General features: G+C 43.3%; 1 protein-coding gene across 8 annotated transcripts in view; it reads left to right on the top strand.

The window, feature by feature from the left end:
• Tet (Ten-Eleven Translocation (TET) family protein) overlaps positions 1 to 18,204 on the top strand; it is a 223,234-nt gene that overhangs the window by 172,088 nt on the left and 32,942 nt on the right. For all 8 annotated transcript variants that reach the window (XM_050194805.3, XM_050194804.3, XM_055062962.1 and 5 more), the window contains 2 exons: positions 7,235 to 7,316; positions 8,901 to 9,203. In XM_050194805.3, the coding sequence (XP_050050762.1) occupies positions 7,235 to 7,316; positions 8,901 to 9,203 (385 nt within the window). The remainder of the gene's footprint in view (positions 1 to 7,234; positions 7,317 to 8,900; positions 9,204 to 18,204) is intronic.

The following is an 18,204-nucleotide window of genomic DNA, read 5'->3' as shown; positions in this document are numbered from 1 at the left end:
AAATACAGTGCTACACAATATGATAGAAAACACCCAACTGACACCAGAGGTGCTAATGTGAATTTACATGTATGTAAAACATTAAAATGTTTCACAAGACTGAATATTCAGTAGGAAAAATACTTGTTATGACCAGTCTTAATTAAAATGTTTAAAAAAATTGCCCTGACACATACTGCAATTTTGCCTTTATGACTGGATTTTATAGAGCGGTGGACACAACTTATGCAACTAAATGCAAAGACAAATTGGGTGTTTTAGAGAATATCACAAGCTTTAAATTAGAATGCATAGGATATTGTTTGGTATATTACGTAGCAAAAGCTTGCGATTCTATGATGTCATTCCTTGCAAAATTATAATGTAAAGTTGCATCAACATGTCTGCTGTTAAAAAATATGGTTCAACTCTGCTTTTTGTGCACTCTGAAAGAGCACTACTTCGTGGTGCCTTCTTGATTTCATTAACATGTGTGGTAGCTTCTGTTTGTTTAGCCAGCTGTGTTGACAAACTTTTATCAACTGTGACACTCTTGGATATGGTACACTGCACAGGAATTGCTAAGTATATTTGGTTTATGTCGTGCCTGTTCCAAGGTACATGATGTGCCATTTTTGGAAGCAGATGGATTGCAGTTCTTAGACAATGGCTATCTTGATGCACAGTCGTGCTAGCTAAATTCTACCAAATGAAATGGCCCTGGAGAAAAATAGGTCCCAGATGTGCACTTACACATTTTGTGGACTGGTTAACCTAAATGTTTATGTCCATCTCCCTGCGTAATCCACTTGAAAAAGTCAGCAAGAAAAAAAAAGATGACAGGTTTTAGACCTGCATGTGCAGTTTAAACTCTCACTGAGGGAGTAAAAGTTTATGTTAATTCAACATTATCAGTCACATTTCGTGAAGGTATTGTATAACATAAGAGCATTTCAATGGCCCTCATCATCAGTACTGTTTTTAGATTTAAACCCTCAAAGGCTCTTAACCATACTGAGTCCACAAGGTTGAACTTCCTTACATGAAGCTTTCAAACCTGTCACATTCTCAGCCCAGCTAGCTGCACAATTGCATATAGACATGAAAAACTTGGCTGCCCGCTATGGAGGTTTATGCACGCAGCCTATTGTGTTAATCATCAACCTGAAGAAAATTACAGGCCTCGTTGTAAGACAGCTCTGCTGTAACAATCCCTTAATACTTAAAAATTATTTTCAATGTTTTATTGGTCTCTTTGGAAGCAGCAAATAGTGTGCAAGATCTAGTGGTAAAGGGGGTGGTCAGAGTTATGCACTTCAAAGCAGCTATTGCTTTAGCAGCCTTGTCAGTACATGCATTGTCCTACAGAGAGAAAAAAAAAAAACATCTTCTTGTATTTTCCCAGACTTTTCCCCTTCATAATAAGGTGCACAAAAAAATATGCGTTCGAGAGCATATTGTTAGTCATCAGAATGCTAAACTTTGCCCCAAACATTGTCGCCTTGTCCTTTGTAGCATAGGTGGGACATAGCTTTATTTCTTTGGTTGTAAAGAACCACTCTGTTGTCCTAGGAATTGTTCTCTGCTCTCTGAAAGCAGAATAATCAGCTCTCAGTGATAACTAATGCACAAAGTTGGGGTCAGGCTGGTGAAGGTTCTCCAAATGCAGACTTTATTTCTCCACCTTGCACCGAGTCTTGTCATTGTTGAAACATTTCGACACCTATTTGGCTAAAAGCTGCTCTCTCAAGAATTTTAAATGTAATGCATTTTCTGGACATGCCCAGTGCTCGCCAAGTGAGTTGAGATAACAGCGGGAATGAAACCAAGATTGTAGGCTGTTGTTGTTGAGGGCGTCCCAGACTTGTGTGTTTGGTGCGGAATTTTTTGCACTGATATTGGGATGGGAGTGGGGGAGTTGCACACTATTCTGATTGGTGCTTGTCTCTGATGCTTATATTGTCAGTGGTTTGTTGTAATTTTTATCCCTAGGAAGAAATTCGTGACAGCCCAGAGAAACAGGGTGGGCCTAGAATATTTCACTGCCCTTGTACGTCATCATGCTAATGTCTGGGAAAACACAAGCATCAAAGTGACCCATGGCAAATGCCACCAGTGTAGTAACAGGTTTATGGCTGTGAAGTTTAGCACCAAACTATTAGATTGTTATTTGGAGACTGTTGCTCTGTCCATGCAAACATGCCTTCCTCAGGTAGAGTTTAGTATTTATAGTGCCTCTTCTTATGGAAACAGGTAGAATTACTCCATACAATTTTTGATGGCTACCACTGGTTGGCAAGCTTACTTTAACATAACTACCACAGTTTTTACACCTTCACAAACTTGCTGATGTTTGCTGCTTGCATTTTGCTGTTCGAGTGTGCAGTTCTCGTGCTATAGTCCTATTTAATTGTGGATTAATACAGTTAACCTTTTTTCCCACTCGCATTAAATAGCTATGTTGATTTGTGCTGCAGTCAATTTAAAGCAATATTGTATCGTGCATTACACTCATAAATTGTCCAATTGGTATGGATTCTGTGGGATATATATATATTTTTTACTAGTCTGTAGATTAGCTTCCTATTTTAATTGCTGCTAATGCAGAGACTGGAATTATAGCCAGTCTCAATCTCGTTAGGTTTTGCTCTTTTAGACCCTTCCCCCCTCCTCTTTCACACTTCAGCAATTTTTACATGTTGCTCTCTAAAGTGGCTTAAGTTATGAAGAAATACTGTTGAAGAAATAGAAAGTAGAACACTGAGGCTGTATCGGAATTAGTGAAATATAAAGAAAAGATTACATGACTATCAGGAAAAGTTGTAGGAAATTTATTTCTTTGTGCCATGAGAATAGGCATCACGTATTACGTCAGATGTTTAACTTTGGCAGTGCTTGCTAGGTTGAGGTGCTTGCGCACTTTCAACTTAGCTTGAAGAGCTGTCACTGGTATCATCGCTTTAATGAGGTAGTGCAAGTTTGATTGGAAGATATTGCAAAAAAGTCTTCTCTGATATTGTGTGGGAAAAGAGTGATGCTAACTAGGGTCAGTGATGCTCCACTGTAAAAAAAATGTGCATTAGTCTAATGAAAAACAGAACTACAGATGAGAACATAACTTGTGGAAAGGTGGAAGTGGAATTGCAGCTGTGTGGGCACTGACAGATGCAGCCAGTAAAAAAACTCGAAATTCTTAGATATTGAATTTAGGTGTTAGTGTTATATAACACAGTTTTTTTATGTCTCGCATACTTTACGACTTCAGGAAACCTTTGCAAGACAGATACATTGTTCAGAAAGCAATCACAAATTTCTTTCGTGTACTCTGGAACTTGCTGTTGTTCATGTACTTAACGTAATCTTCCAAAGTATGTCAAGTTTTTTGTGCAGAAGCTGTTCTGCCAGGAGTAAGTTGCATGTAAAAATAGAAGGCCTTTCTAAAGAAACTCTTGATTGGTGGTGACATACTTCAGTTCCTGTTACACATTTTTTGTGGCAGTGCCTGCAGTAGCCCTGTGGGAAAATTCGGCACAAAAAAACATGTCAGAAAGCGTGGTGGTGTGAGAAGTTTAGGAGTTTACTGGTTCGATCTCTAGCTAAGGAATTGTGATGTGTTACTAGGGTTTGCAGTCCTTGAGCAAGCAGCATGGCATGTCACTATCAACTCTGCCAGCTTTTATCTAGCTCACCATGTTACCAGGACAGGCTTCCTACAATGTAAGACTTTACTGTTTCTCGCCTGCCCTGTACAGTGCAAGGGGAAACTACGGCTGGTGTCAGCCAATAAAAAGCTAGAGCCAACTGCATTCTTTGGGGAACGGAGAAGGGCTCACCCATTGTGTGCTGCTAAGCCTCTCATGCCCCTTTCATTCAGCTGAAAATGTGCAGAAGGGTATTGGCGGTGGACATCAGACAAGCGCTTTTCTGCTTCTCATTTTTGGTTGACTGACATGACCTGTAGGCTTTGCTAAACTGCATGGAGTCAGTGAGACGAAGCATAGTGTGTGCATCACTTCCTCAAGTTCCAGTCTTTAAAATTTCATAAAATTTGATGCTTTTGCATACTTCAACTGGTGTGCTATGAGAAGTGCTTGTGCACTGTGCAAAAAACACAAGATGGTAGGCAGTTATCAACAACATAGTGCAGTGTGCCTTGCAATCGTTTAAGGGCCCCTCAACTCTGTTTGAAATTTTATTATATGCAGGGAGTTCTGAGGTTCCATGTAGTGATCACTGTTCCACAAGAAGTTTATAAAGAGCTGAGTAATAACAAAGGTAGAGGCAAACCAAGTGTTGTGAGGAGGCAAGCTCGCCTCATTGTGACAGGAATTCTCTCACACCACTTTGACCAGCCATCCACAGGTCACATTCCTCCTCTTTGTTCTCCCCTACCTAAGCAAAAAAAGGCATAAGTTCCGTCACCATGGTGGCATGGCCAGTCCCCAAGGGAGCAACTGCATGCAGTGTGGCGCCATCATCTAGTACAATATCGTGGAATGCAGGGAGCTCTACCATGGCAGAAGGGCATGCTGTCTGGTCAGCATAGTTTGAAGTGTTGATAAAGAGCTTGTCGCAGCAGTGGCAAGCCACTGCACAGTACTGCAAGCATAGTAGGTGCATGCAGGAACCAGGCATGCATATGTTTCATGCTAGAAGCTGATGCTGCTCATAAACGTATGCAGTCGAGTATGAAGTTTCGGCTGTGTGGGGAAATTGGCTTGGGGGTTTTGCATAGGGACCAACTGACCAGTGTGATGCCTTCTGGTCTGTAACATAGCATGGTACACCAGCATCGTCGCCCTTCAGTAGGACAGATAGTGAGGAGATTGGCTGTGCCAACAAGTGCAAACAGTATTTTGTTTGAAATTTGTTGCTTTGATGGCATTTAGTGGTGTGATATTTTTCATAGGTGATCATGATTATGTGACCTACACACCGCACTTCTTTGCTTGCAATGTCTAATACTGGTGAGGGGCTCTTTAATTTCTGCAGCACAATGAAGCACAAGTGTTCATTCCTCCACTCTTCTCGGGACTATATACATGCTCCTGAGAAAAAGGAAGGTTTGGGATCCTCTCCTGCTAGCTGTGTGCATAGCAGAAGTGACGAATTATGCTGACTGCTTAGCTAATGCCAAAAATCTCACCAAATCTTGGAGTTCAATGAACCTTTCATGCTGCTTTTTGTGTTGAAGCAGTGGCAGTGCTATTAGCAGCTACTGCATTTGTTGATGTGAAATGTTTAGAAAATATAGCATAATTCTAAAAGCAGATGAAAGTGCAACATTAAACTATTTTCTTGTATTTTCTGGAAAGCTTTCTCGTATTTAAAAGTTGCAGAATCTTAAACTTGAACTTTATAAACATTGTGAAAGATTATCTCCTGAGGAGTTTACAACAGATGACCTCTGTTTACTGTGCAAGTACTGGGGGCTGCTATATGAGATGTAGTCAAAAGGCGTAGCGCATCAGAACCAGGGCAGAAGAAGAACACAGATTACACACACGTTTCGTGCTATATCAGCTTCAATTTGAACAGTGTGGCATGTTCACTTGCTATGCTAACCTCCATTTCCTTTTAAAGCTACCTTCTAGAGTGTTTATAGAGAACAGTTGTTTCATATAAATAATTTGAAAACATGCTTTAAGAAAACCACATTGATACATATGTTATAACTCCACCTGTGATGGATGTACAATGAATTCTCATTTCAAAATACAAGATGCCTGGGAGAAAGATATAAGTCATAACAAAAATCGGAACATGTAGCTGTAGGCAAGAAAAAAACTTCTATTCAACAATTGGTGGAACCAGCCAAGCTAAAATTTATTAAAACTGGTAACACAATTTATGACCAGAATAATAGAAATCTGAAGGTTTCTAACATTTTAAAAGGTCAACTTGACAACAGTTATTTGTAGGGAGAAAATAGAATAAGCTCTACTTACACAGTCGCTTGCACCATGGTGTGGATGTTACAATTTAGGAAAAAATATGATGATTTAGGTGTCTAAAATGTACAGAACTTGTTTTTTTATTGCGCAGATGAAGTGGTTAAGTTGCTTACTTATAGTGTGGTAATAGTCAAATACATATTAGCTTCACATACGGTACACAACACCCTTGTTACAGTAGTTGCCAGGGTGGCATAAAAGCTTCTTTATTAGCAGTATTTTGATTAATGCAGAAGAGCCTGGAAACAGCTTTAGTTGTGTTTGAAAGGCCTTCAATCACCATGGGAGTGCATAAAGCAGACTCTGAAAAGAATGGGCAAGTGCTTTGCTAACACCACATTTTTGTGAAGGTGCAAAAGAGATGTGAGAATTTTCAGTGCACAGGAATGTTTTTACTTGAGCTGCGAGTTGGGTAGGGAACAGGAAGAGTGCTCCTTATCCTGCAAGCTGCCCAGGAAGTGGGACATCCCAGAGTTGTGCATGAAAGTGAAGATTATCATGGCAGTGTCCTTTGCGTTCACCTGCAGCTAGATCCAGCCCTCAAGGCTGGTAATTGTGCTGTAGTGGTATGGACTATGGAGCTTGAAGGCAGAGCATAACCAAAGAAGGTGCCATATCAAGGGAAGAGTATTGTTTTTAGCAGGTCAGGCAGGTCAGACTGGGGGCAGTGTTCTTGACCAAACTTTCAGGGAAACTTTCACTTGTGCGACATGGAATTTAGTACCACCTCACTAAAGCGATAGGCATTCTGCATTTTGGCCTGGCCAATCAGTGTTCACTGGAATATACCTAAAAGGGACCAATCAAAACAAAGCTACAGGAGATGATGATTTGGGCACTGATGATGAGAACAGCTTGGACAATTGCTGGTTTTGTTTCCGGGGGTGTGTGGGTTTGCCACTAGATGAAGATGTCGGGTAAAAGTGATGCCAATATAAGCTTTGTACATGAGGACTTGCCAGGCCTTCAGAAGAGGCAGTAGTAGATGTAGGTCTGTGGACGTTATGTTGTTGGTGTGATTTCTAATTGTTTTGGCATTCCGTGAGCATATTCGTGGTGGGAAGGGGGATGATGGCCAGGGAGGATCTTTTTGTGCTGATGCAGATATGACAGGATAATGTTATTAAAGTGTATATTCTTGACAGCTAGCACAAGTGATGAATTATCACTGCTAAAAAATTGGAGCAAGCACATTGAGAAGCTTTAGGTTAATGCAGGTATGAGCAAGCTGTGATGCTTCTCTTGTCCAGGTGTTGGTAAGCTTCAACATTTTTATGGTACTCAAAATTGTCTGTGCCCAGCACCTCTGGACAAGTCACCCTACTACACTCACCTTGGCTCTGGTCCAACTGTGGCCGCAATTAGGGAAATGCTTGAGCGAAGGTGAGTCAATCCTTAAGCTTATCATATTAATGGTGTATGCATATTCACTAATATCCATTTACTTATGAGTACTTTACATGCAGGGTTGAAGCTTTTTGCATTGGCTGTTTTGCTTGGACTCGTGTGCTGACTCATGTTGTCCACTTATCCACTTTTGTGCCCTGGTGTATGATCTTCGAAATGAGATTAGGTGTCAGGATCTCTTTGCCTTCCCTCTGAGACCTGTCGGTGGCTAACAGATACAAGACACAAAGATCAAAAAACACTGTTTACATTTATGAGGAGTTTTGTACCTGATGTTATTTTGACTGAGAAAAAGCATGCAGCTTCTCAGAAATTTTTTGCTTTACTTGCAAGAAGCCAGCGAACAAGAACAAGCACTTTTGTATAATTTTGTATCTGATCATTAGTGTCACATGATTGTTGTAATTCAGTTAAACTTCAATTTAATGAAGTCACTGGGACCCATGATTTATTTTGTTAAATTGAGAACTTCATTAAATCAAAAGCACTTATAGTCAATAACAAAATATTTATAAGAGAGCAAGAAAGATGTAATATATGTCTGTATGGGCTTTGCCAGCAGTGGGCTGTGGATTCTTATTGATGAGTGGATCTTCTGTTCTTTCATGGAAGCTGGCAAACCTTAAGGTTAATGGCAACCATGACCAGAACTGTTGCCAGCATGAAAAGTTTGAAGGTGTCATTACTGTCCATGTCTTCTGGCTGCTCATCTACACTGACAACCCTCACAACTTCATCATTCAGCAGCTTGGTAGTGTCAACATCGTCACCACTTGCGTAATTGCATGCTAGTGCCAAGTCCAACTGGTGAAGGTGCTCTCAGGAGCATGTTGTGGTCTTACACTTGTGTGATGGGCTCGTGTTACCCAGTGTAGGTTTGCCATTGGAACATTGAAACCAGGCATGCTTGAAACAGTTCACAGACATTGATCACTTTGTGGCCTGCCACGTGGCAGTTGCCATCTCATTTACCACACCGAGTTTGCAATGCTGAGGCAACTGGCAGTCTTGTAAAAGAAAAATGGCCCATCTTAAGCTGGCACGATTGATAATGCTTTCACACTAGCACTACATAAATAAACTTTGAGGAATTTTGAACACAACAGGTTTCCAGTGACCTGTTTCCTTACTTATATTTTTTCCAATAACTTTGTTAAATCAGGCAAGATGTCGAACTCACTTTGTTTCTTTGAGGCTTTTGACACATATGGCTCTATGAGTATGTTTCAGGGAATCGAAAGTACCTTGCTAAATAAAAAGATTTTTTGTAAAACCGTGTTTTGTTAAATCAAAGTCTGACAATTTTTTTAGGACAAGTGCGCACCTATTGGTGCCCTTGCAACTTTTTTGGTTATTAAAAGTAAGTGCCAGTAAGGCATATTGGCCTGGCAGCTGTGTCATCATCATGCCCAAAGCAAATGAAGTTTGTAGTCGTGACTCAAAAACCTCATTAACAATAGAGGATAGGTTGTGCTGCACCATGTAAGATCTAAAGTTGGCTTGTTTTGTCATCACAACTAAAGCTGCAATCTGTCTCACTCTGGTGGGTTACTTGTCTAGGCTGAATGAGACGGGCAGTGCACTACGAATTGAGAAGGTGCTGTACACGGGCAAGGAGGGCAAGACAAGCCAGGGGTGCCCTGTGGCCAAGTGGGTGATACGGCGCAGCAGTCCCAGTGAGAAGGTGCTGGCTGTACTGCGACATCGGCAAGGTCATCGCTGCCTGTCAGCCTATATTGTCATGGCCATCGTAGCCTGGGACGGTGTCCATGCAGACATGGCCGACGACCTATATCGCACAGTTGTCCACAAAACAGTCAACTTTGGCTTCCCCACACAGCGCCGCTGTGGCACCAATGAGCAGTAAGTTTTACTATCAAACTTGCAAGGCTTGGCTGGTTGCTTTGAAAATGTGCTCAACAAAACACATTAAGATGCACAAGAAGGACTTGCAAGCTAAGGCTTGAATACAATGTTTACTAGTAAAGAAAAAAAATATGTTGAATGGACATGTAGAAAAATTATGATGTTATATGAATTTGTGTAAACTGATATTATGGCACATTAAATATTCTCTTTAATGAGGACACCTGCAAAAAAGGGGGGGGTTTTCAAATAGGTGACTGTGAGGCATGAAAAGATATCAGTGTCCTTTAATACATCATGTGCTAGATCTTAGAGTGATAAACTGGCTGTGCAATTCCTGTTAGAAATGCCCAAGATGAAGTTATACCACTTCCTCTCTAAGTTATAGAGATTTTTGGAAAATTGCCAGTTGCAGAAAGCACAATTTAGCCCCTTCAGAGGCAAACATTATTTGCTTGACAAATCACAATGTTCGGGTAGCTAATCGGAGGGTTTCTACCAACCGGGAAAACTGGGAATTCTCAGGGATTTTGAATAGTCTGGAAATACTCAGGGAAAACTCAGGGAATTCGTGCTTCTATCATAGAAAAGTAGCCGTAACTTTATCGAAAGAGACGAAAGTCGCGCTAATGCTAGCTCGATTACCAGAGAGGAATCCTAACGAATTGTCTTTGACGCCGTGTCATCAGCTGGAGGAGTTGCCAGTGTACAGTCAACGACCGATTTTCCGGACGTCAGATTTTTTGGAAATGCCCGATAATTTAGACGGCTTTGCGGCACCACCACGTGCACCATAGAGTCAATGTATAAGAACATATGAAATTTCGGATGCAAGAACCCTTCGCCGTCCCATTTTACAGACTTTTTGCCTTCACCGCATGTCCGAAACGGCATTAAGGAGTATTGACACAAGATGTTGAAGTCGAGTTAACGTGTGAGATCGATTTATGTGGGCACACACACATCGTCTGTGAAATATGAAGGGCGAATACAGCTCGGAACATATTTAAAATCAATTTTAAAGTACATGCGCGCAGCCAAATGCAAAACACAGCACCTTGCGACATCGACATAAGAAAGGAATGTAAACAACCGAGAAAACACTACGTCACAAGTTTGCGCTGCCGTCAGGGCGGGCCCTGCGAGCAAGTCTCTCGCCGCTCTGATTGTCCCGGTGGCCTTTTTTTTTTTTCCTCGCTGGTCGTGACGCTGACCTCTTTCGCCCACAAAAAGCGATTTTGACGTTTTTGTATAAACGTACTGAGTCATTAGAGTAGGTCCTTCTGATCATTAATTGACGCATCTAAGTGCTCCGCGTAAAGGCTGTAATTTATTATAAGGTTTTAAAAATATACATCACTGCCAATCACATCATACTTCTCGGCGGAATATTCAGCCGCCCCTACCCATATGACGTAAATCACCCAATTGACGTCAGTAGGGTGAGCTATCCGATTGGCTGCCCAGGGCGCCTTATAGATAATTTTTCCACCTTTATGGTGAACAAATGATGTTCGTAATAGTTGGAATATTAGTTAATTTGTTTCTATAAAAAGAAAGTAACTGAAAGAGAATGCACAAGAACAATTTCTCACTGCACTTAAGCACTTCCAGCACACAGCAAGCGTCGTCTGCTTGTGTTACAACGTGCTCCATTTTGACGAGAACTCTGCGGTCAGAGTTGGTCTCAGTCATTTCGCGAGCACCATGATTCGACTTTGTTGCGTTGTGGGCTGCAAACGTAGCGACTGGCAATATGTCTAGCTGCAACATCATGTCCCTCTGCAAGGCAGCAGACGAGCGGACTAACTGCCGCTATGCGATCGGCGTCAGGATTTGCGCGTTTACAGCCGTCACTTTACACCGGAAGATTACTAACGCAATAGTGTTTCGCGAGTCCGGTTATTAGGGTAAACGCAAGCACAAGGGAACAGGGCCTGGCCGTTTGGCCGTGTCATTCACGGGATGAGCAGAAGTGCGAATGTGTATGGTCTGCACGGTGCAGCCACCTGGTGGCACAGAGCTCAACCACACACAGTAGCAGCAACGAAATGTATTCTTCTTTCCGGCAGAACTTTTTGTTGGGCTAGTTGGTGCATGCTACTGAAGTACTAAAGCGCCAAACAGACGACACAAGAAGAGACACGGACGAGCGCTCGTCCGTGTCTCTTCTTGTGTCGTCTGTTTGGCGCTTTAGTATTTCAATATTCTTCTTTGCTGCTGGTGTAAATTTTTCGCAAGAGTGTAATCATTAACACATTGTTTTTGTAAATGTTTAAGATGTTTTACACTTGATTAGAGCAATATTAGCTCTTGTTTGGCTGGTTAAGCTCTGCGCCAACGGGTGACTGGACCGTGGAGACCGATCAGGTATGTCTATGCTAAAGTTCCTTCATCAGCTTGAGTTTATGCCACCACCATTCCATCTAAAAGCCCAGCTCGCCTGTGGTTACCGGAATACCAGACACGTTCGGCGCTGCGACAGAATGCTCGCAATGCACGCTGCTTCAATAGCTCTCTCTTGGGGTCGACTGCCAAGCAGCTGGCGGAGAGTTTGGAGAGGCTTCGTGCGTTCGCTCCTAGAGAACCGGAAGTCGACGACACAACGTGCCATCATGACGCAGAACTAGTGAAGGCAGAGCTTAACCACAATCGCTCGGCGAACGAGTTCAAGAGAAAATGCATGACTATGGAGGAGGGTAACTTGTAATTAAAAAGATTAAATTATGGGGTTTTACATGCCAAAACCACTTGCTGATTATGAGGCACGCCGTAGTGGAGGACTCCAGAAATTTCGACCCCCCCCCCCCCCGGAGGGGGGTTCTTTAACGTGCACGGGTGTTTTCGCATTTCGCCTCCAACAAAATGTGGCCGCCGTGGCCGGGATGCGATCCCGCCACCTCGTGCTCAGCAGCCCAACACCAAGCCACTGAGCAACCACGGCGGATGTAACTTGTAATCGTCCATAGCCCTCTTAATATGAGACGTTTACACAAGCTGTGGTGCGAATGATTAGCTGTACCCTACGCGTCTACAGAATTTGTCCGAACTGTTTCAGGAGCCCTTTAAGTCAAGCTGAAGTGATAGATTAGTTCTCGAGAATCTCTAAGGCGTCAATATTATCGCGAACAGAGCCTTAATAATTGAGAAATTGAGGTAAATGCAGAACATGGCTAGAGACTCCCCCGGGACATTCAAGCACTTGTCCGATGATGAAAGCACACCTCTGTTAAATTCTGCCACTAGTACTCAACCATCCGTTGCAAGAAACATCCTTATATTGTATTATAAGACGAAATAAAATGCCACTTGTCTAGTTCTATTTCTTCTCTTAAGAAACAAGAACTCATTGAAATTAACCTTGACAACGACGCAGGCGGTCAAAAGGTTTCATTTTCGCTCGACTCCGCGCCGCCCACGCTTTCGCGTTTCACTAGTTTCGTTATCGCGTACTGCTACGCTGGTTTTGCTGGCTCGCTAAACTCGCGCTAACTGCAAGTAGCAGAGAATTCAACTTCCATGTGATGTCGTGGGATACCTGAACGGTCCACGCGACTTGACCAAAAAGCAGCTGCAGCAGCGGAGCCACCAGTCTGTCTTGGCTCGGTAGCACCGTCTGTCGGGCGGGCTTTCATGGCAGCAAAGGGTGGTATATGGTGGTGATGGCGTATGCAACGTCACCCCCCCCCCCCCCTCTGGTTGTGTGGAGGGAGATTTGAATTTTGAAAAAACCATTCGGACCCTTCAGATGCAATTTTCTCGTGAACTACATCTTTTCATGGTGCGAAACAAGGGTTGCAAGGTTGTCTGGATTGGTATTTAAGACGGTCCACGTCGACTTAGTATTTGCCTTTAGTGTCCCTTTTATCAAAGTCACTGCTGCCGCCATTTTGATTATCTCGCCGCCTCGAACCGGCGCTCTCGCACGCATATAGCTGTAGCCACCACCATGGCAACGCTAGGCCAAGCTACTTCAACGTTCGCTACTGTTAGCAATTCACCGCTGTTAGTAATGGCGCCGACTCAGGCTTTGTAATCCTCAGGCCAATCCTCAGACTCATCAGACTCAGGCTAGACTCCTCAGACTCAGGGCCAATCCTCAGACTCAGGCCAATTGCCTCGAAGCTCGGGAAGCACGGTGCATTGTATTTTGCCGGTTTCTGAAAGTAAATTTTGCTTAAATACAAAAATGTTATGCGGTGAAGCTTAACAAGTGTGTGAAGGGGTCAGGTGACTCAGTATCTATTCCTTAATTATACACGTGTGCACCGGCCATCTCCTGTCACAGTACGAGCACCGGTATGCCGAATATGTGTACTGGCAAGCCTTCAGAGCTTTTTCGGACGTACCTGTGGCGATTTGAGCCCTTAAGTACAGTAAAAGACATGCATTCATTTTATGGGACTGCCCGATTTTTCGGACGTTTTCATGGCCTCTAGGGAGCCCGAAAAATTAGACGTTGACTGTACAACTGACCAAGTGCATGCCTCAAATGGTCCATGGGGTGACTCCGCGGTGGAAGGCGGACGAGAGCAGAAAGGACTGACGCATTGAGGAATGAATGGAAAAGGAATTAAGCCGCCACTTCTTTGAAGGAGCTTGAGCTGAAAACACAATGTGTTGACTGACGCCGAGATGCATGTGTCCCTCAGTCAAACCAAAATGAACTCTTTAAAGAGTTGTGCGTAGGCTGAGAATATGTCAGGAAAGTTGAGGTTGACTTTCCAGCTGCTGAGAGAGAATCTCAGTTGTGGCAAAGATCAAGCCTCATACCATTGAGCTCTCTATCAGTTGATAGAAATAGCTCGTATTCGAAAATATTTTTTTCTGTATACGTCTCCTTTTTAGTCGTATTTCAGAATGTTCGACTCGATTTGCAGTGGGTTTTGCCATATTTTTTGAAGATATTTTATTCGCTGTGCATTTTAGTAATTCATCCCTTCTGTTTTCTTTCGGAATAAAATAAACACTACTCCTTACTGTTCAAACTGGATTAAGTTGTTTTTTTATTTTTTAACATGTTTACTAGAGAGTGGCAGCATCGGGTGACATGATGTCAGCCCGTCTTGACATAGAACAAAGTTCTGTGCCACTCAGGAAATTTTGCAAAGGAACTCAGGGAAAACCTGAAAAACTCAGGGAATTTGGACATGTCAACTTGTCAACCTTGTAATCGTCAACCTTGCCAATGTTGTAATCGTCAATTACCTTCCGCGACTTACATTTTATTTATTTACTTTAGCCTTTGCAATTGTAAATGCGAAGGTAACATCTGAGAATCACAAACCTTAAAGGGACACTGAAGTGAAAAATGATTTCTTCTGCATCAGTAAATTACCGTTCTACAACAGCAAAAACACCACTCTTACAACGATAAGACGCTTGGTAAGCCAGAAAAAGCGCAAGAACGAAATACAGGTGGCGATGCCTACTTAAGTTCCCACACCTGGGGGCTGTGACATCTTGGATTTTGATGGCATCTTCTAGGGCCTGCTAATTATATATAGCGGTACAGATTGACTACATCGTGTTCTAAAGGAACCAGATATTAAACATCGCAAGTTTTGGGAACCTTTACTCAGCCAACGCGGCCCAAATGCGAAAACATACTTTGGTATCCCTGACGTCACGCTGACGTACCGGCGCTGGGGTTTCGGCGCGAAATTAGAATACTGATACTTGGACCTTCATTTTCTCATCTAATAATCAAACTACTTTTTTGAAACGACTGCCTGCAGGGTTCTCAAACAATGCTTCATTAGTCTAAACTGATTTATTGTTTCGCTTTAGTGTCCCTTTAAGAAATGGAATTACTTTTAGATTGTGTTGCATTGCATACATAAGACACCTCTGATTTGACCTGTGTGGGGTTTGCGCAAAGTGTGTTGAAGAAAAAAAGCACTGAAAGATGGACATCTGGGTGTCTACTGCCAATGTGAATATGCAGCTGTGTAGTAGGTTCTCATCTTTTGTTGATTTTGATTGCAATTGTAACAGGCAAACTTCTAAAATGGTTGTGTGTTAAGTGCATTGCATGTTAAATTGCTTGTTTAGTTCCTGTACCAGAAATAGTTTTTGGCATTCAGGGGTTTGTCCATGTCTGTAGGCAATTAATTTCACTGCAAAACCTAAAATGTTCTGTTTGTTCTAGTGCAGTACCTCTTTACTGATGTTTAGGGTGCAATAAATGTAGTAAATTTTCAGCAGAGTTTATTTGTGTCCAAAAGGGCTATGGCACAGATTGCAATTGCATGAATGAAGCAAAGCAGCAATGAAATCGTATCCACTTGACAGAAACCCTGAGACTAGCACTACTTTCAACATATGCATCCCCAAATGTGCGAAGCAATACATACTGTCCCAGTGAATATTTAATTGTGAGAGCAATTACACTGGACACTGCAGGCGAATTTCCGCCCTCGGCACCGGTGCCATGATGTTTCATGTAAAGTCCAAGTGCGACAAGGCTGCGGTCGCATGCCGTATGCTGTAGGTACAAGTGAAAACTTGCGAGGGTGAACTGAGAAGGATGGTGGCTTGATCTCGCATGCACGTGGGAAGAATGCGGGGGGGAAGCGCACTGTCTTTCATTGCACAAGGTAGCAGTGGGAAGGAGCGGGGGTGGGGGTGTACTACCGCGCAGCTCAGTGTGACTGCACAGGCCCCATCTTAAAAGTAATCTGCGGTGGGTACAAAGTCTAGGCGCAGCTTCGTGTGCGCTGTGTTCTCTCTGCTCAGTTCATGTTGAACTGGGATGCAGCACGAAGGGAAATTCGCTCGCTGCTGATGCCACTCTTCCTCTCGCCAGCGTTTTGACAGCAAGCGTCCGTGGTTTGCCTGTGCACGCGTGACACCATGCTTGTTAGTTTAGTTAAGAAGCGAATGTTTACAAGTTTATACTGCTGATAAAACTACTATCCTTACTTTGTATAACTGTCTAATAATTTGCTGTCGTGTGTTGCGACACCACGTACCCGAGCACATGGGGGTTGGACCCTCCCGCATATAACCGTGCGCGGCTTTGCCGTGTCTGGGGAAAAGGGGATCCTGGGTGTTGAGCCGATGTCGGGTGTTTGGGCCTTTACGGCCCCTCGGTGGAGGCAACACACCTCTTTGGCCTCGGCTTCACGTAGACGGCACCCCCGGACTGACCCACCCAGGGGAAATCGGTAGTTGCCTTTTCCTGTCCCCCTCTCGATTCTGTGTCTTTCTCTCTTCCTTTCAATCTTTCCTGTCTTCTTCTCTCTTCTATTTACTTACGGCTTTCCTGGCAGCGAAGGTTAGCCTTGTGTGGGTGGCCAACCTTGGGTACTCCAGATTGGGTTATAGTAGCACCGTACAACTGGCGAGGGCTGTCCTACTCGTAAGACTTGCTCCGTCCCCATGTTGGGCTCGGTGGTGGGCAGTTGGCGCTGCTGCTGAACTCAAGACCCCTATATGGCTTCTAATAAACCCCTTTCTCTTGATCGCCCTCTAAAAAGAGGGCACGCTGATGCAACGTATAAATTTTTTTTGAAGAACAATCAAGAACACTTCCCTAAGTATCAAGTAATCCACAGTGAAGGCAACAAGAGTGTGCGTAAATTCTCCCCCTTCTTGGTGGCGAAATGCCTCACAAACACTATAAGACCTGGCTACAAAGCCACAAAGATGTCCAATGGAGACCTGCTCCTTGAATTGACGGATAAAACTCGACATGATAAAATTAATGACTTGAAATGCATTGGTGATGTAGTAGTCATTGTGTCGGCACATCGAACCATGAACACGAGCCGTGGAGTAATCTCTGAAGACGACTTCTTGGGCCTTAGTAACGAAGAGCTGCTTGAAGATTTCCAGGACCAAAATGTGATCAGGGTAGAAAGAATCCTAATTTGCAGGAACAATGAACAACTTCCAACTAAGCACATTGTACTAACCTTTGGTACTCGTGTGCTGCCTAGTAGATTGGATGCAGGCTACATCAAAGTACGTGTTAGGCCGTACATCCCAAATCCTTGACGGTGCTTTAAGTGCCAGAGGTATGGGCATCAATCTCAGACATGCTGAGGAAGGCAGACTTGCGCGAAATGCAGCTCGAACGATCATCCATCAGACACTTGTGACTTATCTCCACATTGCATGAACTGTGATGGAAGCCATCCAGCTTACTCCAGGACGTGCCCTAAATGGAAGAAATAAAAAGAAATCATTGCACTAAAAGTCAAAGAAAATATAACATTTCACGAAGCAAGGAAACGTCTTTCGTACTTAGATCACACAAGCTTTTCCGAGGTGGTGCGACGGAGGGCAGTGTCACAAATGCCTTGAGACTCTACCGCGGCCACTGATAGTGGTCCGGTAATCACTCTGCCTGCCCCCCTGGTGGCAGCAGCAAGTGCCGCACCATCATCATCAAAGGTGGGCCTGCAGACTTCAGTTCCGCAGGTTCCAAAGCTAAACCAAACTCCACAGCCTGGGACGCAAGTCTCGGCGCCTAGTTCACGAACCTCCAGCACCTCCGAGAAGGTTATGGAGGTCGATCAAAAATCCCCGGCGTCATCGATGCCGAAAGATCAGCGCTCTCACGAGCGCGCTAGAAGAGATAAAATACCTGTAACTGCTCAAAGAAAGGGACCGGTAACCTAAACAGTTACCGTCCTTGTATGCATATACATATCTATCTATCTTTAACACGTCCTCTTGAACACAGACAACAAAAATCTTCCTCGATATGGCTACACAAATAATTCAGTGGAATGCCAGGGGCCTATTTAAGAATCTAGATGATGTTAAAGATCTACTAGAGGAATATCAGCCACGACTGTTCTGTGTTCAAGAAACTCATTTAAAGTCTACACACAATAACTCCTTAAGACAGTGCATAATTTTCTGTAAAGATAGAAATAATGGTAATTCTTCTTCAGGTGGTGTGGCAATCATAGCCCAAAAGTCAGTAGCATGCCAGCATGTATCACTCCAGAGTTCATTTGAAGCAGTGGCTGTTCGTGCTATATTG

The sequence above is a fragment of the Dermacentor andersoni genome, chromosome 1 (genome assembly GCF_023375885.2).
Source record: "Dermacentor andersoni chromosome 1, qqDerAnde1_hic_scaffold, whole genome shotgun sequence".
Lineage (NCBI taxonomy): Eukaryota > Metazoa > Arthropoda > Arachnida > Ixodida > Ixodidae > Dermacentor > Dermacentor andersoni.
This window is presented reverse-complemented; position numbering and strand designations above follow the sequence as displayed.